General features: G+C 45.1%; 2 protein-coding genes across 2 annotated transcripts in view; one reads left to right on the forward strand and one right to left on the reverse strand.

The window, feature by feature from the left end:
- Positions 1 to 422: 422 nt before the first annotated feature.
- On the forward strand, positions 423 to 16,199 carry LOC120064269. Its single transcript, XM_039014714.1, has 4 exons — positions 423 to 464; positions 785 to 851; positions 1,617 to 1,805; positions 15,289 to 16,199. Exons 2-4 carry the CDS (start codon positions 845 to 847, stop codon positions 15,408 to 15,410), a joined length of 318 nt encoding a protein of 105 aa, XP_038870642.1. The 5' UTR covers positions 423 to 464; positions 785 to 844; the 3' UTR covers positions 15,411 to 16,199.
- A 4,181-nt stretch (positions 16,200 to 20,380) lies between these two features.
- Positions 20,381 to 24,647, reverse strand: part of LOC120063783 (calcium/calmodulin-dependent 3',5'-cyclic nucleotide phosphodiesterase 1A-like) — a 52,594-nt gene continuing 48,327 nt past the window's right edge. Inside the window, exons 9-14 of the mRNA XM_039014081.1 lie at positions 23,735 to 23,836; positions 22,664 to 22,784; positions 22,312 to 22,393; positions 21,920 to 22,040; positions 21,394 to 21,581; positions 20,381 to 21,236 (exon numbers count right to left, since the gene is read on the reverse strand). Of these exons, the coding sequence (XP_038870009.1) occupies positions 20,938 to 21,236; positions 21,394 to 21,581; positions 21,920 to 22,040; positions 22,312 to 22,393; positions 22,664 to 22,784; positions 23,735 to 23,836 (913 nt within the window). The 3' untranslated portion in view covers positions 20,381 to 20,937. The remainder of the gene's footprint in view (positions 21,237 to 21,393; positions 21,582 to 21,919; positions 22,041 to 22,311; positions 22,394 to 22,663; positions 22,785 to 23,734; positions 23,837 to 24,647) is intronic.

The raw sequence follows: 24,647 nt of genomic DNA on the forward strand, positions 1-24,647 counted from the left end.
TCACCCTCTGCTTGCTGGAGATCTCAATTTCAATTCAGAGAAATGTCAATGGAGGTGGAGTGGAATAAAGTGGATGAGTCACCAGTCAGCCATTAGAGGCTGAGGTCAGCAGTGATCTGGACACTGAACCATAAACGCTCAGCCTCATGGTGACCGTCTCATCTCTCTCCATCTCTCTCCACCTGTCTCCATCTCTCTCCATCTCTCTCCATCTCTCCCAGGGTCTTAGTCTATAATCAACCACGTCACATGTCACACGCTGTGTGTGTGTGTGTGTGTGACCATCTTATCTCTCTCCATCTCTCTCCATCTCTCCCAGGGTCTTAGTCTATAATTAACCATGTCACACGCTGTGTGTGTGTGTGTGTGTGTGTGTGCAGAGCCTCAACACACAGATAGCCTGGAGTCAGCACATCACTAACTGTCTGCTTTTCTCTCCCACAGATGACAAACATCAAGGAGAGGTAGGTTATACACACTGTCACTCATACCCGGCTGCTCTGTTTCAAATTCATGTGATGTCACAAATATAATTTCCCATAAAATCTACTTTTATTTAAATGTTGCATGTTTGGATATGGACAGAATAGCCAGATTGCAAAAACCTAATCTCTAGCTGTTGTCTATGGTTCAGGAGGCATTTCTGATGCAGTTGTCAGTGATTCCTGAAATAGCATCAGTGAAATGGGATCTCTGGCTCTGCCTTGTTGGTTCTCATGCTGTTATTTTCCACCCGCACCATTCCTCCTCTACACCTCCTCCCGCCATCCCTCTACACCACCAGGTCCAGAGTGCAGAGTCATCTCCTGCTCAGAGGAAACACAGCGTCTACTCTCCACCCACCATGAAAGGTACAGTACAGAACCTTGTTCACACAAACTGCCATAACATGATGAGATGGAAGTGCCATTAGTTCATACTCTCCCTTTTATTCTGGTGAGTGTAGGAAACACTGATGAAACGTCTGTAGTCAGCATTATACCTCCACAGAGACCACTGAAGTGTGTGACAGAGCTAGTCAGGTGCTGACTTAGACAGGAGGTAGCACTGTAAATCTACATTAGATATTGATTGACTGACCAGGGAAGCTACACAATCCTACTTTAGCTGCAGTGATAGACAGGGCAAAGAGAGAGCTACACCATCCTACTGCATGTCTCTCAAATAGATAGTTGTTATTCAGACAATATGGACAGAGGATCACAACTAATTTCAGCACAGCAGCCTATTTATGGTCCAATTTTATATTACAACAAATATTTTCTTCACAAACCTGGCTTGTTAATTAGTGTGTGGATTAGAAAATATCCAACATGGCCAAACACCCCAGGCTGGATGGCCTTGAATTCAGTTGCATGCTGAATCAGTCCAGGTTTGTACATGGCTGGAAGGCATAGGGCTACAGATTATACTGGTAATTAATGCAATTACGGAAACACAAAAACAACATTCTGTGTTCCCAGAAAAAATCTGAAAGGAAATAGAAAACACACATTTCTCAGTCAGGAGAGCAAAGGTTAAGATCTGAGTAGGAGACCAATTTCCGTACAAATTAAGAACACCATTATAATTGTGATCATTGAACCTCTATAATGTACTGTGTGTGTCCTCCACAGGCAGAGAGCCCACAGACTGCTGTAGAGGCCACGGTGAGGACAGAGACAGCCTGCCTCCTACCAGACTGCCCCAGTCCCACACAGACACACTGACCCTAGCAGATGAGCTATCAGGGGATCTGCCACGACTGGCAGACACACCAAGGCGCAAAGACACCCCCTACCAACACCAGCCTCCCTTTACTCCAGGTAAGGCCATCACAACTCCACACATATGGAGTGAGATAGCTGCCAAAAGGTTGAACGTACGTATCGTTTTGATCGGACGAAAATCCATACGTAAATTGTTAGGATCGTAAGAAAAGCCATGCGTGAAACATAACGTAAATGTTAAATTAGTACGTACAAACCCTATGTTACGACTCTGAATGAACATTCACACGTTCGATTCTTACTTTACGTCACCATTTACTCGGTTACAGATCTTTTTTTATATGTACAAACTTTTGGCAGTAGACAAACAGTAGCTAGTTGAAGTTAGCTAGTCAATCAAGCAACTCTAGCCCAGACGTTAGAGTTGCTTTGCAGCTTCCGGTTTCATTTTCAAAATAAAAGTCTGGTGTTGCATCCTAAGATGCTGGGTTCTTTTACGGAAGACTCCGAAGCATGCTTATAATAAACGGAACAGATTTATTTTATGTTCAAATCAAATGTATTTATATAGCCCTTCTTACATCAGCTGATATCTCAAAGTGCTGTACAGAAACCCAGCCTAAAACCCCAAACAGCAAGCAATGCAGGTGTAGAAGCACGGTGGCTAGGAAAAACTCCCTAGAAAGGCCAAAACCTAGGAAGAAACCTAGAGAGGAACCAGGCAATGAGGGGTGGCCAGTCCTCTTCTGGCTGTGCCGGGTGGAGATTATAACAGAACATGGCCAAGATGTTAAAATGTTCATAAATGACCAGCATGGTCAAATAATAGTAATCACAGTAGTTGTCGAGGGTGCAGCAAGTCAGCACCTCAGGAGTAAATGTCAGTTGGCTTTTCATAGCCGATCATTAAGAGTATCTCTACCGCTCCTGCGGTCTCTAGAGAGTTGAAAACAGCAGGTCTGGGACAGGTAGCACGTCCGGTGAACAGGTCAGGGTTCCATAGCCGCAGGCAGAACAGTTGAAACTGGAGCAGCAGCACGGCCAGGTGGACTGGGGACAGCAAGGAGTCATCATGCCAGGTAGTCCTGAGGCATGGTCCTAGGGCTCAGGTCCTCCGAGAGAGAGAAAGAAAGAGAGAATTAGAGAGAGCATACTTAAATTCACACAGGACACCGGAGAAGTACTCCAGATATAACAAACTGACCCTAGCCCCCCGACACATAAACTACTGCAGCATAAATACTGGAGGCTGAGACAGGAGGGGTCAGGAGACACTGTGGCCCCATCCGATGATACCCCCGGACAGGGCCAAACAGGAAGGATATAACCCCACCCACTTTGCCAAAGCACAGCCCCCACACCACTAGAGGGATATCATCAACCACCAACTTACCATCCTGAGACAATGCCCAGACAGGAAGATCACGTCAGTGACTCAACCCACCCAAGTGACGCACCCCTCCTAGGGACGGCATGAAAGAGCACCAGTAAGCCAGTGACTCAGCCCCTGTAATAGGGTTAGAGGCAGAGAATCCCAGTGGAGAGAGGGGAACCGGCCAGGCAGAGACAGCAAGGGCGGTTCGTTGCTCCAGAGACTTTCCGTTCATCTTCACACTCCTGGGCCAGACTACACTCAATCATATGACCCACTGAAGAGATGAGTCTTCAGTAAAGACTTAAAAGTTGAGACCGAGTCTGCGTCTCTCACATGGGTAGGCAGACCATTCCATAAAAATGGAGATCTATAGGAGAAAGCCCTGCCTCCAGCTGTTTGCTTAGAAATTCTAGGGACAATTAGGAGGCCTGCGTCTTGTGACCGTAGCGTACGTGTAGGTATGTACGGCAGGACCAAATCGGAAAGATAGGTAGGAGCAAGCCCATGTAATGCTTTGTAGGTTAGCAGTAAAACCTTGAAATCAGCCCTTCCCTTAACAGGAAGCCAGTGTAGGGAGGCTGGAGTAATATGATCAAATTTTTTGGTTCTAGTCAGGATTCTAGCAGCCGTATTTAGCACTAACTGAAGTTTATTTAGTGCTTTATCCGGGTAGCCGGAAAGTAGAGCATTGTTTCATTGAAATGTACAGCTGTGTGTCATCCGCATAGCAGTGAAAGTTAACATTATGTTTTCGAATGACATCCCCAAGAGGTAAAATATATAGTGAAAACAATAGTGGTCCTAAAACGGAACCTTGAGGAACACCGAAATTTACAGTTGATTTGTCAGAGGACAAACCATTCACAGAGACAACTGATATCTTTCCGACAGATAAGATCTAAACCAGGCCAGAACTTGTCCGTGTAGACCAATTTGGGTTTCCAATCTCTCCAAAAGAATGTGGTGATCGATGGTATCAAAGGCAGCACTAAGGTCTAGGAGCACGAGGACAGATGCAGAGCCTCGGTCTGACACCATTAAAAGGTCATTTACCACCTTCACAAGTGCAGTCTCAGTGCTATGATGGGGTCTAAAACCAGACTGAAGCATTTCGTATACATTGTTTGTCTTCAGGAAGGCAGTGTGTTGCTGCGCAACAGCTTTTTCAATTTTTTTTGAGAGGAATGGAAGATTCGATATAGGCCGATAGTTTTTTATATTTTCTGGGTCAAGGTTTGGCTTTTTCAAGAGAGGCTTTATTTCTGCCACTTCTAGTGAGTTTGGTACACATCCAGTGGATAGAGAGCCGTTTATTATGTTCAACATAGGATGGCCAAGCACAGGAAGCAGCTCTTTCAGTAGTTTAGTTGGAATAGGGTCCAGTATGCAGCTTGAAGGTTTAGAGGCCATGATTATTTTCATCATTGTGTCAAGAGATATAGTACTAAAACACTTAAGTGTCTCTCTTGATCCTAGGTCCTGGCAGAGTTGTACAGACTCAGGACAGCTGAGCTTTGGAGGAATACACAGATTTAAAGAGAAGTCCATATGTCCACATGCTTTCTAATGATCATGATCTTTTCCTCAAAAAAGTTCATGAATTTATTACTGCTGAAGTGAAAGCCATCCTCACTTGGGGAATGCTGCTTTTTAGTTAGCTTTGCGACAGTATCAAAAATACATTTTGGATTGTTCTTATTTTCCTCAATTAAGTTGGAAAAATAGGATGATCGAGCAGCAGTGAGGGCTCTTCGATACTGCACGATACTGTCTTTCCAAGCTAGTCGGAAGACTTCCAGTTTGGTGTGGCGCCATTTCCGTTCCAATTTTCTGGAAGCTTGCTTCAGAGCTCGGGTATTTTCTGTATACCAGGGAGCTAGTTTCTTATGACAAATGTTTTTAGTTTTTAGGGGTGCAACTGCATCTAGGGTATTGCGCAAGGTTAAATTGAGTTCCTCAGTTAGGTGGTTAACTGATTTTTGTCCTCTGACGTCCTTGGGTAGGCAGAGGGAGTCTGGAAGGGCATCAAGGAATCTTTGTGTTGTCTGAGAATTTATAGCACGACTTTTGATGCTCCTTGGTTGGGGTCTGAGCAGATTATAAAATAAAATGTAATAAAATGGTGGTCCGATAGTCCAGGATTATGAGGAAAAACATTAAGATCTACAACATGTATTCCATGTGACAAAACTAGGTCCAGAGTATGACTGTGGCAGTGAGTAGGTCCAGAGATACGTTGGACAAAACCCACTGAGTCTATGATGGCTCCGAAAGCCTTTTGGAGTGGGTCTGTGGACTTTTCCATGTGAATATTAAAATCACCAAAAATTAGAATATTATCTGCTGTGACTACAAGGTCCGATAGAAATTCAGGGAACTCAGTGAGGAACACTGTATATGGCCCAGGAGGCCTGTAAACAGTAGCTATAAAAAGTGATTGAGTAGGCTGCATAGATTTCATGACTAGAAGCTCAAAAGACGAAAACGTCATTTTGCTATCGTAAATGTTAGCAACACCTCTGCCTTTGCGGGATGCACAGGGGATATGGTCACTAGTGTAACCAGGAGGTGAGGCCTCATTTAACACAGTAAATTCATCAGGCTTAAGCCATGTTTCAGTCAGGCCAATCACATCAAGATTATGATCAGTGATTAGTTCATTGACTATAACTGCCTTTGAAGTGAGGGATCTAACATTAAGTAGCCCTATTTTGAGATGTGAGGTATCACGATCTCTTTCAATAATGGCAGGAATGGAGGAGGTCTTTATCCTAGTGAGATTGCTAAGGCGAACACCGCCATGTTTAGTTTTGCCCAACCTAGGTCGAGGCACAGACACAGTCTCAATGGGGATAGCTGACTATGCTAGTGGCAGACTCCACTAAGCTGGCAGGTTGGCTAACAGCCTGCTGCCTGGCCTGCACCCTATTTCATTGTGGAGCTAGAGGAGTTAGAGCCCTGTCTATGTTGGTAGATAAGATGAGAGCACCCTTCCAGCTAGGATGGAGTCCGTCACTCCTCAGCAGGTCAGGCTTGGTCCTGTTTGTGGGTGAGTCCCAGAAAGAGGGCCAATTATCTACAAATTCTATCTTTTGGGAGGGGCAGAAAACAGTTTTCAACCAGCGATTGAGTTGTGAGACTCTGCTGTAGAGCTCATCACTCCCCCTAACTGGGAGGGGGCCAGAGACAATTACTCGATGCCGACACATCTTTCTAGCTGATTTACACGCTGAAGCTATGTTGCGCTTGGTGACCTCTGACTGTTTCATCCTAACATCGTTGGTGCCGACGTGGATAACAATATCTCTATACTCTCTACACTCGCCAGTTTTAGCTTTAGCCAGCACCATCTTAACACATTCCAGTCTACTACTCTGTATAGTGTCTTCAGCCCAACTCCCCAATACATCATTGAACTTTAACCGCCCTTGCATCTTGTAATCCAATCAGTTCAATGCAAGAAAGGAAACCCCATTGTCATTTGTTAATTCAAATAACTCAACCTCTGCATACAAATCCCATTGGCTATGTGCAACCATTTTAAATCTAAACTCATTAGCACGTAACATATTTCTCAATACACCACACTCCTCCATGGAAATTCTCACTTCCTCTGAAAACATCCTTTTTTGGTTTTCCAAAAGAGTTTCACGTATCAACACATATTCAACCTGTTTACAGATCCAATCGGTCCGGAGGCTTTCTGACTATTTTTGGCCTCTCATGACGCTCTGGACCCTCAGGCTCACAGCCTGGCACAATCTGTGTCTCTGTATGCGTGTCCGTCACAGTCGTAGTGTCCAAGTCCCAATCAGAAATGTTCCACTCTGACACATTCAGGTCTTCTCTTTCATTGTGTTGCATCATCATTTGAGCCACATGCTTCTTACACAATTTTCCCTCAGTCTGCGCCCAGTAGGTTCCAGGACCAAGAACCCTTTTCACAACCCCGGGTACCCATTTCTCTCACTCTCCTCCCCGGTCATCTCGGGCAAGCACTGTTAGTTCACGACTGAAAAGAAACGAAGACGCTTGCCCACCCCCTTGTCCTGTATCTTAGACTGCATGTCAGCTGAAAACTGTGTTTAACCAGTGATAAACTTGTTCTAACCTGTCTTTTTAGGAACAACTCTGCAGGAGTTTTTCCAGTTGTAGCATGTGGCGTATTCCTGTTGGCCAACAGAAAGTTGTCCACACTATGCTGTACAGACAGTCCTGATGACTTGTCCTTCTCTAGAGCCTGTTGTAGATTCTTTATAAGTCACTCTGCTGCGCCATTTTAAGCTGCATGATATGGAACCGACTTCATGTGTTTCACCCCATTCAACTGGAAGAATGTCTCCATCTCTTTTGACACCAGTTGCGACCCATTGTTTGAAACACACTCCTCAACTAACCCGTAGGCTGAGAACATTCCCTGGAGTGTCTCTACCGTGGCTGTAGCTGAAGTATTACTCATACACTTTACTTCTGGCCAGCGTGAGTATGCATCCGTGACTACTAAGAACTGGTGCTTTCCCTTTTGAGCAGGGCCTCTCAGGCCATTTCTAATGATGCACTGGTACAAGGTTCAGCATTAGACTGACACACCTGGCATCTCCTTACCATGTCTTATATGTCTGAGTCTAACCTGGGCCACCAAAAGTGGCTCCTTGCAAGAGCTTTAATTTTGACCATGCCCCAGTGGTATTCATGTAGCTCCTTCAGCAGGTCCCGCTGTAGAGTAGCCTTCACCACCGCTTTCATACCCCATAACACACAATCACTTTCTACAGTGTGCTCATCCCTTCTCACCCAATAAGGCTTTAGTTTGGATTGCTCTCTGCCCCCCCCCCCCCCCCCATGGGAAGCCGGGATAACCCATCTGCATTAGTATGCTGCTGAGAGGACTTGTATTGTATGTCATACTGATATGCAGCTAGTATTAGTCCATAATACCTCTGGATTCTGGCTGCTGCTAGAGCTGGAACTCCTGTTTTTGGTCCTAGTATTTTCACAAGAGGCTGATGGTCTGTCAGAAATGTAAACTTACGACCATATAGGTAGTCATTACCCCAAATATGATCCATAGGGCCTCATTCTCTATTTGGGAATACTTCACCTCTGTCTTAGTGAGTATGCAATATGCCTCTCACTACCGTCAGGCATTGTGTGTGAGATGACAGCACCCACCCCATACGGTGAGGCATCACAAGCCATGTGTGGATCATAGTGCACTAACACTGAGGAGGAAGACAGCTGTGTATTCGTTGTTTCAGATGCCTGCTGAAACTGTTTTGACCACACCCAATGTCTATCTTTCTGTAAGAACTCTCTTTTGGGACAGTAGAGAGATTCTCCATTAACTTACCATAGTAGGTAAGTAAAGCCAGATATGCTCTGAGCTCTGTCACGTTAGTTGGCACTGGAGCCTTTGCTATGGCTTCAATCTTGTCCTGCACTGGATGTAGCCCCTTTCGTGACCTAAGTAAGTGACACTAGACTGAAAAAATGCACACTTGTCCCTGTTTACTCTTAACCCACGCTCTTGCAGCCTCTGTAACACTGCTTCTACGTTCTGTAAGTGGTGCTCTGCCGATTTCCCTGTGATAAGAATGTCATCCAGAAAGTACACAACCCCAGGTAAACCCTGGTCCATATTACGTTGGAATATAGCCAGAGCACTTGATACTCCATAAGGCAGTCTATTCATCTGGCATAAACCCTTCAGCGTGTTTATAGTCAGGAAATGCTTTGACTCTTGATCTACCTTCCCTTGCTGGTAGGCCTGTGTAAGGTCTAACTTTGTGAACTGTTTACTCCCGGCTAGAGTAGCAAACAAGTCCTGGGTGTTTGGTAAGGGGTACTGGTCCACATCCACCCATGCATTTACAGACACCTTGTAATCATGACATATTCTGACACCCCCGTTTGTTTTTGGAACGCAAACTATAGGTGCTGCCCATTCACTATTCTATGGGTGTGATCATGCCGTGTTTTTATAGCTCTGTAAGCTGTTTGTCTACTGCCTTTCTGAGTGCATAAGGCACGCCAAGATGTTCAAATGTTCATAAATGACCAGCATGGTCAAATAATAATAATCACACTAGTTGTCGAGGGTGCAACAAGTCAGCACCTCAGGAGTAAATGTCAGTTGGCTTTTCATAGCCGATCATTGAGAGTATCTCTACCGCTCCTGCTGTCTCTAGAGAGTTGAAAACAGCAGGTCTGGGACAGGTAGCATGTCAGGTGAACAGGTCAGTGTTCCATAGCCGCAGGCAGAACAGTTGAAACTGGAGCAGCAGCACGGCCAGGTGGACTGGCGACAGCAAGGAGTCATCATGCAAGGTAGTCCTGAGGCATGGTCCTAGGGCTCAGGTCCTCCGAGAGGAAGAGAGAGCATACAGGACACAGGACACCGGATAAGACAGGAGAAATACTCCAGATATAACAGACTGACCCTAGCTCCCCAACACATAAACTACTGCAGCATAAATTTGACAAACAGCCACGAAGAAAGGTAAAGAAATGGCTGAACTTAAAATATTGAGGGAAGAGAAACTTGTTATCCAGAATTTATGAGAACACACAATTGTAACGGCAGCCTTCCCTCTCTTCACTATAAGAGAGGGTGAAACAGGGATCGGACCAACACGCAGTGTAGCCAGTGCTCAACATGTTTAATTAAACAAAAACAGTGAACACTTACAACGAACAAAATAACAAAATGTGGCAAACCGAAACAGTCCTATCTGGTGCAGAATACAAACACAGAGACAGGAAACAACCACCCACAATCCCCAACACAAAACAAGCCACCTATATATGATTCTCAATCAGGGACAACGATTGACAGCTGTCTCTGATTGAGAACCATATTAGGCTGGACACAGAAACAGACTAACTAGACACACAACATAGAATTCCCACCCAGCTCATGTCCTGACCAACACTAAACAAGCAAAACACATAAGAACTCTGGTCAGGACGTTACAGTACCCCCCTCCTGAGGTGCGGACTCCGAACGCACCCCTAAAACTCAAGAGGAGGGTCTGGGGGGGCATCTGTCCGCGGTGGCGGCTCCGGCGCAGGACGAGGACACCACTGTCTTTGTCCCCCTCCTTAGCGTCCTTTGAGTGGCGACCCTCGCCCACGACCTTGGCCTAAGAATCCTCCCCAAGGCCCCCACATGATTTAGGAGGTAGCTCAGGACAGAGAGGTAGCTCAGGACAGAGAGGTAGCTCAGGTCAGAGAGGTAGCTCAGGACAGAGAGGTAGCTCAGGACAGAGAGGTAGCTCAGGACAGAGAGGTAGCTCAGGACAGAGAGGTAGCTCAGGACAGAGAGGTAGCTCAGGACAGAGAGGTAGCTCAGGACAGAGAGGTAGCTCAGGACAGAGAGGTAGCTCAGGACAGAGGGGCAACTCCGGACAGAGAGGCAGCTCCGGACTGAATGGCAGCTCCGGACTGAATGGCAGCTCCGGACTGAGTGGCAGCTCCGGACTGAGTGGCAGCTCCGGACTGAGTGGCAGCTCCGGACTGAGTGGCAGCTCCGGACTGTAGGGCAGCTCATGACTGTAGAGCAGCTCATGACTGTAGAGCAGCTCATGACTGTAGGGCAGCTCATGACTGGAGGGCAGCTCACGACTGGAAGGCAGCTCACGACTGGAAGGCAGCTCACGACTGGAGGGCAGCTCACGACTGGAGGGCAGCTCACGACTGGAGGGCAGCTCAATGACTGTAGGGCAGCTCATGACTGTAGGGCAGCTCATGACTGTAGGGCAGCTCATGACTGGAAGGCAGCTCATGACTGGAAGGCAGCTCATGACTGGAAGGCAGCTCATGACTGGAAGGCAGCTCATGACTGGAGGGCAGCTCATGACTGGCTGGCGGCTCTGGCAGCTCCTGACTGGCTGGCGGCTCTGGCGGCTCCTGACTGGCTGGCGGCTCTGGCGGCTCCTGACTGGCTGGCGGCTCTGGCGGCTCCTGACTGGCTGGCGGCTCTGGCGGCTCCTGACTGGCTGGCGGCTCTGGCGGCTCCTGACTGGCTGGCGGCTCTGGCGGCACCTGACTGGCTGGCGGCTCTGGCGGCACCTGACTGGCTGGCGGCTCTGGCGGCTCCTGACTGGCTGGCGGCTCTGGCGGCTCCTGACTGGCTGGCGGCTCTAGCGGCTCCTGACTGACGGACTGCTCTAATGGCTCGGGACAGACGGGCGGCTCTGAAGGCTCGTGGCAGACGGATGGCTCAGATGACGCTGGGCAGACGGATGGCTCAGATGGCGCTGGGCAGACGGATGGCTCAGATGGCGCTGGGCAGACGGATGGCTCAGATGGCGTTGGGCAGACGGATGGCTCAGATGGCGCTGGGCAGACGGATGGCTCAGATGGTGCTGGGCAGGCAGGCAGCTCAGACGGCGCTGGGCAGACGAGCAGTGCAGGCAGCTCAGACGGCGCTGGGCAGACGAGCAGTGCAGGCGGCGTTGAGCAGGCAGGCAGTACAGACGGTGCTGGGCAGACGAGCAGTGCAGGCGGCGTTAGGCAGACGGCCGACTCTGACCTGCTGAGGCGCACAGTAGGCCTGGTGCGTGGTGCCGGAACTGGTGGTGCCGGACTGGAGACACGCACCTCAAGGCTAGTGCGGGGAACAGGAACAGGGCACACTGGACTCTCGAGGCGCACTATAGGCCTGGTGCGTGGTGCCGGAACTGGAGGTACTGGGCTGGAGACACGCACCATAGGGAGAGTGCGTGGAGGAGGAACAGGCCTCTGGAGACGCACTGGAAGCCTGGTGCGTGGTGTAGGCACTGGTGGTACTGGGCTGGGGCCACGCACCATAAGGCGAGTGCAGGGTGCTGGAACTGGAGGTACTGGGCTGGGGCGGGAAGGTGGCGCCGGATATACCGGACCGTGCAGGCGTACTGGCTCCCTTGAGCACCGAGCCTGCCCAACCTTACCTGGTTGAATGCTCCCCGTAGCCCGTCCAGTGCGGGGAGGTGGAATAACCCGCACTGGGCTGTGTTGGCGAACCGGGGACACCATGCGTAAGGTTGGTGCCATGTACACCGGCCCGAGGAGACGTACTGGAGGCCAGATATGTAGAGCCGGCTTCATGGCACTTGGCTCAATGCTCAATCTAGCCCGGCCAGTGCGGGGAGGTGGAATAACCCGCACCGGGCTATGCACACGTACAGGAGACACCGTGCGCTCTTCCGCATAACACGGTGTCTGCCCGTACTCCTGCTCTCCACGGTAAGCATGGGAAGTGGGCGCAGGTCTCCTACCTGACTTCGCCACACTATCCTTTAGCCCCCCCCCCCCCCCCCCCCCAAGACATTTTTGGGGTTTCTTCACGGGCTTCTTACCGCGTCGTCGTGCTAACCTCATTCGCCGGTATCCCTCTGCACATTGCTCCATCGAATCCCAGGCTGGCTCCGGCACTCTCCCTGGGTCAACCGACCACCTGTCTATTTCCTCCCAAGTGGTGTAACCCAGATCCGGCTCCTGCTGCCGAGCTAGCTCCTCGAAACGCCGCCTCTCTGCTTTTGCTGCCTCCAGCTCTGCTTTGGGGCGGCGATACTCCTCTGGCTCTGCCCAGGGTCCTTTTCCGTCCAGCTCGTCCTCCCATGTCCCTTTCTCCTGGTCCCGCTGCTGCTGCTGCTGCCGCTGCTGCCCGTTGCTACGCTGCTTGGTCCGAGTTTGGTGGGTGGTTCTGTAACGGCAGCCTTCCCTCTCTTCACTATAAGAGAGGGTGAAACAGGGATCGGACCAACACGCAGCGTAGCCAGTGCTCAACATGTTTAATTAAACAAAAACAGTGAACACTTACAACGAACAAAATAACAAAATGTGGCAAACCGAAACAGTCCTATCTGGTGCAGAATACAAACACAGAGACAGGAAACAACCACCCACAATCCCCAACACAAAACAAGCCACCTATATATGATTCTCAATCAGGGACAACGATTGACAGCTGTCTCTGATTGAGAACCATATTAGGCTGGACACAGAAACAGACTAACTAGACACACAACATAGAATTCCCACCCAGCTCACGTCCTGACCAACACTAAACAAGCAAAACACATAAGAACTCTGGTCAGGACGTTACAACAATGTTACATTCACTCCTGAGGAGTTTCAAATAGTTGTTAGAGCTGTCCCTAAAGGTGTTATTCTTCTTTTAGGAGAATATAACAATACTCCAAGTGCAACTGTTGAGGATTTTGTAGCCTCAATACAGTTAGAAGGAATTTACATTTTAAACTATAAATGTAATAACGTGTATATAAAAAAACAATATGTCAATATCCTAGGACAAGTGAACTGGAACAAAGGCTTGTTGTTGTCTGGCAAATATTTTATATCTAATAAGGTGAAGTATATAAACTCATTCATAGAATCTACCCTATAAAGACCTTTATTATACACAGATTTAAAATAGCTATTGATAACAAATGTGTATTTTGTGGTTGTGACCCAGAAACTCTTGACCATTTATTTTGGGACTGTTCTTATGTCAGATGATTTTGGAGTGAGTTCATGTTCATTTGAAAGACTCTGATATTATGTTTTATTTTGATCCAAATGATATGGACCCTGATTTTAACTTTCATTGTTCATTTGTTTATCTTTCATGGCATATTCTTTATCCATAAAATGAAATGGGCGGAGTACAAACTGCTCTTCACATTGTTTAAGATAGAATTGAAATATTATTTTGAAATGATCAGTCAGTATAAAAACCAAAAAGCATCTCGATATGTAATACCCGTCTGTTAGGTTTATGTACTCTTGTTGTATGATTATGTTTTGGTATTTGTTTTGTTCATGATAATAATATATATATTTTTAAATTATAAAAAAATATAATGAATAAAGCAGTGCATGGAGAATGGTGTTCTCTATAGAAAAAAGAAAGTAGATGCTTTTTCCACTTGGAACCAGTAGGTTCGCTCGACCATATTCAGGGTTTCTTCACGCTTAAAGGTGATGGAATTAATTAGAGAATGAAGTCAAGGACAGAATATAGCATATCTGTAGAGCAGAGTTGGCTGGTGGGAGGAGCTATAGGAGGACGTTCTTATTGTAATGGCTCGAATGACAAATGGAATGGAGTCAAACATGTCATACCTTCCCGTTTATTCAATTCCAGAAATTACAATGATCCTGTCCTCCTATAGCTCCACCCACCAGCCTCCACTGCTGTAGACACCTCCACCTTGATTTATTCAAGCTCCACCTTAGACGAATAGTGGGTGAATCTCATGCTATTCTTATGCTTAAGTTCAAGGTTAGAATACACATAGAGAGAAAAGCCATAAAAAGGGAATAACGTTCCATTTACGGTGCGGTTAACTGGAGTTGGAATCTGGGCCTATGTGCTGCCTTGTCACCTCAACACCTCAACGATTTAGGACCAGGCCAGTCAAGTAGGCCAGGAAAAGCCAATGTTGTTTTATTTGTAGAATGCTTAGTAACAGATGTAGCTCAATACTGTTGTTTAGGAGGTGAGGGTGAACAAATTCACATTGTCAAGTCTAGTGAGTCACACACTATGTACTGTATTTTCTTGAAACAACGGCTTGTGGGTTAATGTTGATCAGTGCTGTAGTGGGGGGGGGGGGGGGGTAAACTAATCACCAGTTGTGTTGAAAAATTTAACGCTCCCTATACTTTCAATGCTTTTTTCCATGAAAAAAAGGTGGGTAAACCACTGCACCACTGATGTAGATTGTAGTCAGCGGATATGAGTCAGAAAGAATATTGAGTCATAAGAGTGGTCATCACTGAGTGTTTATCAAGAGAGTGCAAAAAGCTCTTTGAAACATGAGCTGTTGATTGTAGCTGCAAGTAGCACTCTGGTAACCTTAACTAACAGATGGTCTGGTCACAGGACAGATGACAGTTGACCCCTATGCTGACAAACAGCATCATGCTTACACACAACAACACAGCATCATCCTCTGAAACACTTACTACAGTGGAACCAGTGGAACCAACACTGATGGACATATAGTTTCATCCTTTGATAGCAAGGGGACTACACAGACAGCAATTTTTTGTAGTTTAGGCTTGTAGATCATGACACAGTGTGTGTCAGTGTGAAGAGCTAGTAGCTGTTAGAACATACTGAGGGGGTTTCTTATTGATCTCTCTGATGTGACTGCAGTCACAGTCTGCCACATTACCCATGACTATCCAGCACTCTGTCTGTCCAAACCCCAGGGGTCAAGCTGTTCAAGAGCCAATCAAAAGTATCCTTCCCTGAGGAGGAGGAAGAGAAAGAGGAGGAGGGGGAGGAGAAAGAGGAGGAGGAAGACAAGCAGAAGAACTGGGATCCAAAGTGAAGAGGAACACAAACTGTAGATCCATGTTTCTGATGGTTAAAAGTTCAAACACATGACTGGGTTAAGAACTCTTGGTTAGAAATGTATCTACACTTGATCAGGTTATCATTTCTAACCTGATAATCCATTTTATTCAGCCTTGTATTGTTGAGGTCAAGAAAGGACAATTTAATTAATTTCTCTGTATCTCAAACTCTTCTTTTAAGTCTTGGTTATGTATGGTTGATTATCGTTATATATTGTAATAAGAGAGTATGTGGGGAATATCAACAGCAATACTGACTGATATGCAGTTAACGTTCACTGGAAATATACAGATTTTAGTTTTCATTTTGTTATAAAAGAAAATAACATCTACTTCTATTTTTGGCATCTCACATTGTCATCTCATAATGTAAAAGCACTTGCTGATATTTCACATATATTTTTGTAGTATTTTATACTGAAACTGGGCTTTTGTGCATACAGTATAGCAGACTTGTGTACTACACTGAGGTACGAACAAAGACATCCTGCAAACAAGGGTCTTTTCTGGAGTGTCTTATGTCCTAATAAAGTTACTCATTTTATGAACACTTGGCGAAACCTGTATGTTTTTTCATCATTCATTATTGTACAAAAATGACGAACAAATGTCCTTTCAAAAGCCTCATGGACACGTAATATAACATCTATTGCCAAACCCTCTCTTCTGAATGGCAGGCATCATTATTTTAGTAGGCTAATTGTTATCTCAGCAAATGAATTATGGGAAGATTTCATAACACAAAATAAAAATATGTACCCATACATGTAGTTAGTGTATTTCTTACGTCAATAAAGGGAGTGTAACTGTATGTAAACAGCATTACAAGGGGAAAGGTATGCAACAGCACCCCCAAGTGGGTAATATTAAGTTACATTAGAGGCCAACGTTCCAATATTACCTCTAGAGCAGGCCTGGGCAATTATTTTCTATGTAGGGCCACATTAGAATATATTCTTGCCATCGCGGGCCAGAATCATATTACAGGATTATACAACATGGGTATGACTGTGTTGACAGATATATCTACTGTAAATCATGTCCAGATATGCTACTTATTTTACTTTTTTAACGTGCACAGAAGTAAATCACATCCACGTTCTCCTTTTGGTAGGTATTTTCATCATTAAACATGCAATGAACTACACAGAGGGAAGAGTACACTGTGCATTCAGCACCACGGACAAAACTCTTGTTAACGGGTATGCACAAAAACACAAGAAAGAGAGAGAGCTCAACATTACATTTAAACTACTCAATCAATGTGAGGAGTGAAGTCTCTGATGTGCATTGACTAGAGCACTGAAGTCAGGTATAGTTTCTGACGTCGCTATGCGCAGGATTGCTGAGAGGTGAGAGTCAGTAAGAGTTTCTGTGCCTTGACTTGTTATATTTCATCACTGAAAATGTCTGTTCACATACATAGGTTGACCCAAACAATACAAACATCTTCTGAGCATGACTCCTAATCTTTGGAAGGTTTTGTTCATCGAGAGATGCATAGAACCTCGTCAGTGACATTGGAGAACTATTCAAAACAATCACTGCATCAGACTGAAGGTCGATAAGCTCAAGTTGCAGGTCAGTGGGAGCGTTATCCACATTGAAGGCGAAAGGAGAGGAAACGAACAGCATGTCATTTTCCAACACTTTGAAATCCTCAAAACGACAAAAAAACTCACAGTTCAAAGCACACAGCAGTGATGTATACTTCTCCCGCTGGTCATCTCATAGGGAACAGACTAGTAGTGTCGGAAGGTGGGTGAGATTGTTGGCTTCTACTTGGTGGGCCAGGAGGAGTAATTTTCCCTTGAAGGCTTTGACAAGGCTGTACATCTGATGTGCAAAAAGACCCTTCCCTTGTAGTTTGGAATTCAGTTCATTCATGAGGGCCATGATGTCCACGGTGAAGGTAAAATCAGCCAATCATTCCTTATCTTGCAGTTAAGGGAAATCCACATGTTCCTTTAATTTGCAAAAACTCAGCAATCTCCGACTTCAGATCCCACACCCTTTTAAGCACCTTCCCCAAACTCAGCCATCTCACTGTCATGACATGGCCCTTTCTGGGTATAGAGCGTGGCATCCTCCTCTCTCTCTCTCCTACACCCAGGTTCTGTTATCTCACGTCGTAAATTCCTGCAGGAGACTCTCTCCTCCTGGCCATGCAGTATATATAGAGAGAGTTTCAGAGTAGAACAAAGGAACTTCTTCTACATCACAGAACTTGAGAACTGAACAATATCCATGTTTTGGAGAATGTGTAAATGGTCGGTGGAGAAGCCAGCTACGACCCGGTCCATTTTGTTTAATGTTTTTGACCTCATGAAAGACAATACAGCCACATTACCATAACTCTGCTTATACAGGTGCCTCCATTATGAGGTTTGCGTCTAATTATTGTATAAAATGAATGAGTAAAGATGAAACTATTTGTGAAATGATGTAATGATGTTAATGTGAGAGAATTGTATTCCCTTTAACGTTTAACTAAGTCATTGGCCCGCCCCCATGAGCACATAATAAAACGAATAAAACCCCCACCTGAAGAAACCCTCTTCAGACCATGCGTACCTCGGTCAGCTGAGGGGGCGAAGGTTTGAGTAGAGACCACAAAAACCTTAGTGTCCGCTAAGGTTACAATGGTTGTTGAATTCCTAATCATACCATGTGGAGCCTTGGCTACACAGGTGGAAATGGAAATCTTAGACACTAATTACTAGTCTGCAGCTAGAAATTATGTACCATTGGATGAGAAGACCGACAACCGCCAAATGTCTATAAGAACATTTCTGAATGGTACTCTGAAGTATCCATTCTAACCACGAAAGACTTCAGGGAAGCAGAGAGACGCTCGGATGAACTTTCCAACAGAAGGACTGACGATTCCAACAGAGATCACGGCGACACAATGGGCGTAAATATATATTGATTGCAATTGTTCCCGAATGAGTGAGCGTTCATGTGCAAAGGATTAGCATTTCAATTAATATAATTATCAACTGTGTAGTGACTCTTTTGTAATTCCCACCCTTCTCAGTCCACACCCACTTCCCTTTGTCCACCAAGCCGTCACATTGGCTGAGCCCACTAGGGAACTTCCCCTATCATTTCCTTGTAACCATAACTACTGTTTGTTTGTTTGTGCATTTCTGTGATTATTTAGTTAGTTAGTAAATGAATGATTAAGACAATTGATGTATGGATGATTCATAGTAAAGGCTGGGTTCGTGCAGATAAGCAACAATTTACGACGTTTGTAATGAGACTAACGTGAGGTAAAGAATAATTAATTAAAAGACTAATTGATCAGATATAAAAATATCTGAAGAGTTATATTAGGAAAATTATAACTTTGTAACTGAAGATTTTCCTTGGTGCCCCAACTTCCTAGTTAATTACATTTACATGATTAGTTTAATCACGTAATAATAATTACGGAGAATTGATTTGATAAAATAACATTCTTCAATTTAATGATGCCAAAGACGCGACATCGCGTTTGTGTGGTAGGGGAGATCTGCATGACCCGACTCTGTCTCTTCCAACAGTGAGACAAACTGCCTGTGGTTTAAAGATTTTGCTCTTATGAAGTTTACCACTTTAGTAACTTTATCCACAACATGGCTCATTTTCAGAAAACATTTACAGAGCACCTCCTGATGAATAATGCAATGCAGGGGGAAAAAATCTGATCTGGGTTCAACTCAGCTACTTGATCTTGCATCCAGTTTTTTAATGTCAAGTTTGGGCGCCTATCAGTGGTCACACTGGATAACTTTTCAAAACTTATTAACCTCCTCCAATAAATATTTCTCTGTGGTTGTGCTCTTCATTGACTGCACTGAAGCAAGCTCCTCTGTAACTCCAAAGTCTGGGGTTATGCCTCGTAAGAATATCAACAACTGCGCCGTGTCACGTGCATCACTGCTCTCATCCAGGGCCATGGAGAAATAAGTGAAATCCTTTACTTTGTCTTTCAATTGTTGCTCCATATTCTCTGCGATGTCCTCAACACACAGGGAAACATTTTCAAACATCTCTTTCTTGTCGGGGCAAAGTATTGCTGCAGAGTCAATTAAACATTCTTTAATGAATTCGGCCTCCGCGAATGGCTTGCTATGTTTAGCATTTTTGTGGGACAGTACGTAGCTAGCTCTCGCAATTCCGTCGTTTGCTGAATGCAGCTTTGTGAAAAGTCCTTGCTCCTTTTGCAACTGAGAAAGCAACTCTTTTGATGCACTTGCCCTCTGCCCAGAAGACATTCCTATATTTCTCTGCATGCTTCGTCTGGAAGTGTCGGGACAAATTGTAGTCTTTCAAGACAGTGATGTTCTCTTTGCACACTAAGCACACAGCTTTCCCTGATACCTCAATAAAGAAATATTTCAATGTCCACTCTTGTTGGAACACCCTACATTCATTGTCTACTTTCCTTTTCTTTGAAAACCTCCTCTTTGCGCAATTTCTAGCTAGCTACTATTTGTAACTGTGACGTGTGTCATCCTGTCAGTTACTGTCTGTCCTCGTGCGGTTGTTATTTATACATTCCTTCAAAATAAATGTTCCACAAGCGGTGGGAGTTAAATCATTACGGAAAGGCAAGTATTCATTGGGCTTTAAATTTGAACAACAAATACGTTCTTCAAAACTTTACTATCACAAATTCTTTATGTGATCTGAGCATGATTCCGCGGGCCGTATTGAATCAGGTCGCGGGCCGCATATGCCCCCCGGGCCGGCCTTTGCCCAGGCCTGGTCTAGAGTCAAATCTGTGTATGTCAACAGATCAACAGAGAACACTATCGTGACCGTCCTATTCTCACACTTGCAGTCTAATATAGTGAGTGTGTACGGTGCAGACCCATCTAAAAGACCGAATGAAAATAGACAGATAAATAGACCATAAAGACTGAATGAAAATAGACAAAAAACACTTCCGGTGAAAAGTGGAGCATGAAGACCCCTATCTTTAATAAATAACAATAAAACCAATCAGAACAATTTTACAATAAAAAAACAAAACAAATATAATGCCTGTTGAATCAGGAAGTGGCAGTGTTGTTGGGTAGCCTATCAAAATCAAGGGCTCTGAAGAGAGTCCTCCCCCTGCTCAAGGACTGGCTCAGGGCTTTCTCCTGCAAGCAACAACAGTTACCATGACAACACAGCATCACTCAGCTGTAACCTTGACAACCCTCCACTCGGCAGCTATCTATCTCTTCGACACTTGGTCACAGATGGCTGTAACTGACAACACAATTATAGAAACGAGAAAAATACCACATAGCTATAGCTTACTGAGAGGGCAACAGCATTGTTAAAAGGCATGACTGTTGGTTTCACTGTGCTATTGTGCTGTGTTGTATTGTGTTGTATTGCATTGCATGTTGTTGTGTTGCGTTATGTTACGTTGCACTACATTATGTTGCATTGTTGTATTGTACATTCTATCGTATATTGTGTCGTATATCATATCGTATATTGTATCATATCATATCGCTAGCTAGCATTCCTACCGTTCCATGGTAGGTGTTCAGGAGAGATGGAACCATGTGATGTTGTCTCTTTATCCTCAGACGGTGACAGAGGCCTGTGAGGACTGTGGTCCAGCTCTGAGTCCTCCTGGGAAGAGTTATTGGAGTTTGTGTTTGTGTTGTTCATCAGTTCATTGAAGGGCTCTGATTGAAGCTCCTGGCTGTGTCTCTCAGGGCTGGTGTGAGTCAACGTAACCTCTGTGTTCATCAGGGACTCCTCCTCTGGGTCAGAAGTCAACTCAGCTTGCTCTTTCCTCGCCAACTCTGAAGAAACGAGATAACACAAGCAACAGGAATGAACCTGTAATGTCATGTCATAGTCTTCTGACAATGGAAAGAACATAAAACACTGAAAGAAGGATAGGTATTCAGGTGAGTGAAGAAGAAAAAAAAGGAAGAAGAGCAACAACAACAACTATACCTTGTACAGAGAGCTCCTTCCATCTGTCTTTGTTGTATTGGATGACCTCTGCCAGTGTGTGTCTGACCCGTTTCAGGTCGATGCCAGTCAGGCTATAGTCTGTAGTGAGCCCCTGGTCAACTCCCTGGCTGGACCCTCGACCACTGTGTCTCTGGACTGACTCCACCACCGACCCACTACCTGTCAAACTGAACCAACAAGCAACATACAACAGAAACTCTGTCAAATTACGTCCATTCTGTCAAATATATGTTGACGCCGTAAGTCAGAATGACAATGACACCAACTCTTTGTGTGGCTGTCCTAATATGGACATATTATATAGAACAGAAAACACTGGAGTAATACTTGGTTGCTTATTCCACAACATAGAACGACCATAGAGATAGAAGACAGAGAAATTCTGAGTGTGAGTGGTACTGGTGATACTGGTAGGCATTTTGAATACGTCAGAGATGCTAATCTGGGAAAACTGAGCCGGGAAAACTGGGATTTTCCAGTTTATAATAATGGGAATGTGTCTCACCTTGACCTGCGGACACCAGTGTCGTGTGACTTTAAGGTATCCTCTATGAGAGGTGTAATGATCTTCTCTGTCGTGTCCACCAACACAGAGAATGTGGGTTCTACTATGAAGTCAATGAACCCTGGGAGACAGACAGAGAAACTGATGATTGTACTTTTCAGAGAAACAGGAGAAAAAAACTGTGTGTGATGTTACAGCAAATGTAATTTATGATGACAGACAGTGAAGTTTCCCATGCCTTATCGTAGCAAGGGAAAAATATCTGATCATTTCTCAAATGTCCACATGGTGGCGCATTTGCGCTATGGCCTGTCTGAGTACACAAACCCTTCAGAGCTGTATGAAACAGCTCACAGGGGGGGGGGGGGGCAATAACAGGGTGTGATGCTCACCTATTTGTGACTGGGCAATCATGGTAGCTTTACGATCACACAGAGGAGAGAATGGCAGCCCTAACTCAACCTCCTTATCGCCCTGTAAAAAACAACAACAATACCAGCCTTTATAACCATATCAATGCAGAATGGCAGGAGTGGCTCTACTGTATAATGTAATATGATTCACTACAATACCCATAATGCTCAATGTAACATATCCAGTTGATCCAAGTGAAGATATTCCTAAAGCTATTGGAATGGTATCCCATATCCTTAGCAATACAGGATACATACATAATACAGTGGTCAAGTTTCCCTCTCCCATGGTATCTGTCAGGGACTTTAGGGTGGGACGTTTGTACTGTACCTGTCTGAAGAACTCCTCCATCAGGGCCTGTGTCCATCGGTAGTGCAGCTTCCAGGCCTTGGCTGGGTGGCTGATGTCAGCTGCATGCAGCATCAGAGATAGGGCTTTAGCCTTGTCTACTCTGTAGAAACAACAGTACATCAGCTAACACAAATACATACATACATACATGCATACATGCAGGCGGGCGGGCGGGCGGGCGGGCGGGCGGGCGGGCAGGCAGGCAGGCAGGCAGGCAGGCAGGCAGGCAGGCAGGCAAAACTCAGTCAAAACAGAAAATGTATGTCAGTCTGTCTCTTGTGAAAACGGTGAACAACTTGTGAACATTTCTGAATTATAATAATCTACAGTCTGCTGTCATTCTGATCTAAGAATATTACTCCTGCTTATTATGAAGAAAAAATACATCTGTTTAACTTTGGTGTAAACTAAAGGTGTGTTTTGAATAATTTTTGTTGTATTAATGCTATTTAATCTCTCCTCAGACTAATATTATTCTGTTTGTCCTGTGGGTACCTTTGCCACTGTTCCACCCCTTGTGTATTGCGCTGTCATGGTGTATTTGTATTATTGAAAATAAGAAATCCATGACTACTGTTGATGGGGGTCGTCTAATTTTGGAAAGGAAGATGGTATCAGATAGAGCCATGACTGGACTATTTTACAGGCACATCCTGCGTCAACCCAGATCAGTTGGCTCTGCAAAAGGCAAAATAGTGTATGTGCCTTGTGGAGATTACCCTTATCAACCATACTAGTAGCAGTACTACCACTACAATAGATAGATAGATAGATAGATAGATAGATAGATAGATAGATAGATAGATAGATAGATAGATAGATAGATAGATAGATAGATAGATAGATAGATAGATAGATAGATAGATAGATAGATAGATAGATAGATAGATAGATAGATAGATAGATAGATAGATCATACAGGGACACATAAAGGATCAAGATGAAAGGCATGGTCCAGAGAGCTGGGGCTATAGGTTAGAAGTTAGGGTTTAGCAGTTGGGGCTAAGGGTTCAGGGGTCGTAGGTCAGGGTCCAGAGACAGTCCACTCACCCCTCGGGCTGCTGCAGGGCGTTCCTCATGGTTTTGATCTGCTGGAAATGGCAGGACATGTCTGTACTCATCACCATCTCAATCACCAGGGTCCGCAGTTCTCTGACAGACAGACAGATTAGAGTTAGGTGAAAGAGAAATGGCAGGACATGTCTGTACTCATTACTATCTCAATCATCAGGATCCGTAGCTCTCTGGAAACACACACAGGAGAACAGGGTCAGTTTCCACCTAGCCACTCCAGCTGTTCTTGGATTCTCAAGGACAAGAACACAGTGTGATGTCTAGCACCGCTTCTTCATGACAAACCCCAGTCATTAGCATAGCATTTCTATACAGTACATAATGATCGGGGTGAGCTGTGGAACTTTCCATAATCACTGAATCACAGCCAGAAGATGACTGACCACCCCTTAGAGCCTGGTTTCTCTCCAGGTTTCTTCCTAGGTTCCTGCATTTCCAGGGAGTTTTTCCTAGCCACTGTGCTTCTACATTTGCATCGCTTGCTCTTTGGTGTTTTAGGCTGGGTTTCTGTATAAGCACTTCGTGACATCTGCTGATGTTAAAAGGGCTTTATAAATACACTATCTATACAAAAGTATGTGGACACCCCTCTGCTATTTCAGCCACAACTGTTGCTGACAGGTGTACACAATTGAGCACACAGCCATGCAATCTCCATAGACAAACATTGGCAGTAGAATGGCCTTACTGGAGAGCTCAGTGACTTTCAACGTGGCACAGTCATAGGATGCCACCTTTCCAACAAGTCAGTTCATCAAATTTCTGCCCTGCTAGAGCTGCCCCGGTCAACTGTAAGTGCTGTTAATGTGAAGTGAAAACGTCTAGGAGCAACAACGGCTCAGCCGCAAAGTGGTAGGCCACAAAGCTCACAGAACGGGGTCGCCGAGTG

Source organism: Salvelinus namaycush, chromosome 19 (assembly GCF_016432855.1).
Source record: "Salvelinus namaycush isolate Seneca chromosome 19, SaNama_1.0, whole genome shotgun sequence".
Classification (NCBI taxonomy): domain Eukaryota; kingdom Metazoa; phylum Chordata; class Actinopteri; order Salmoniformes; family Salmonidae; genus Salvelinus; species Salvelinus namaycush.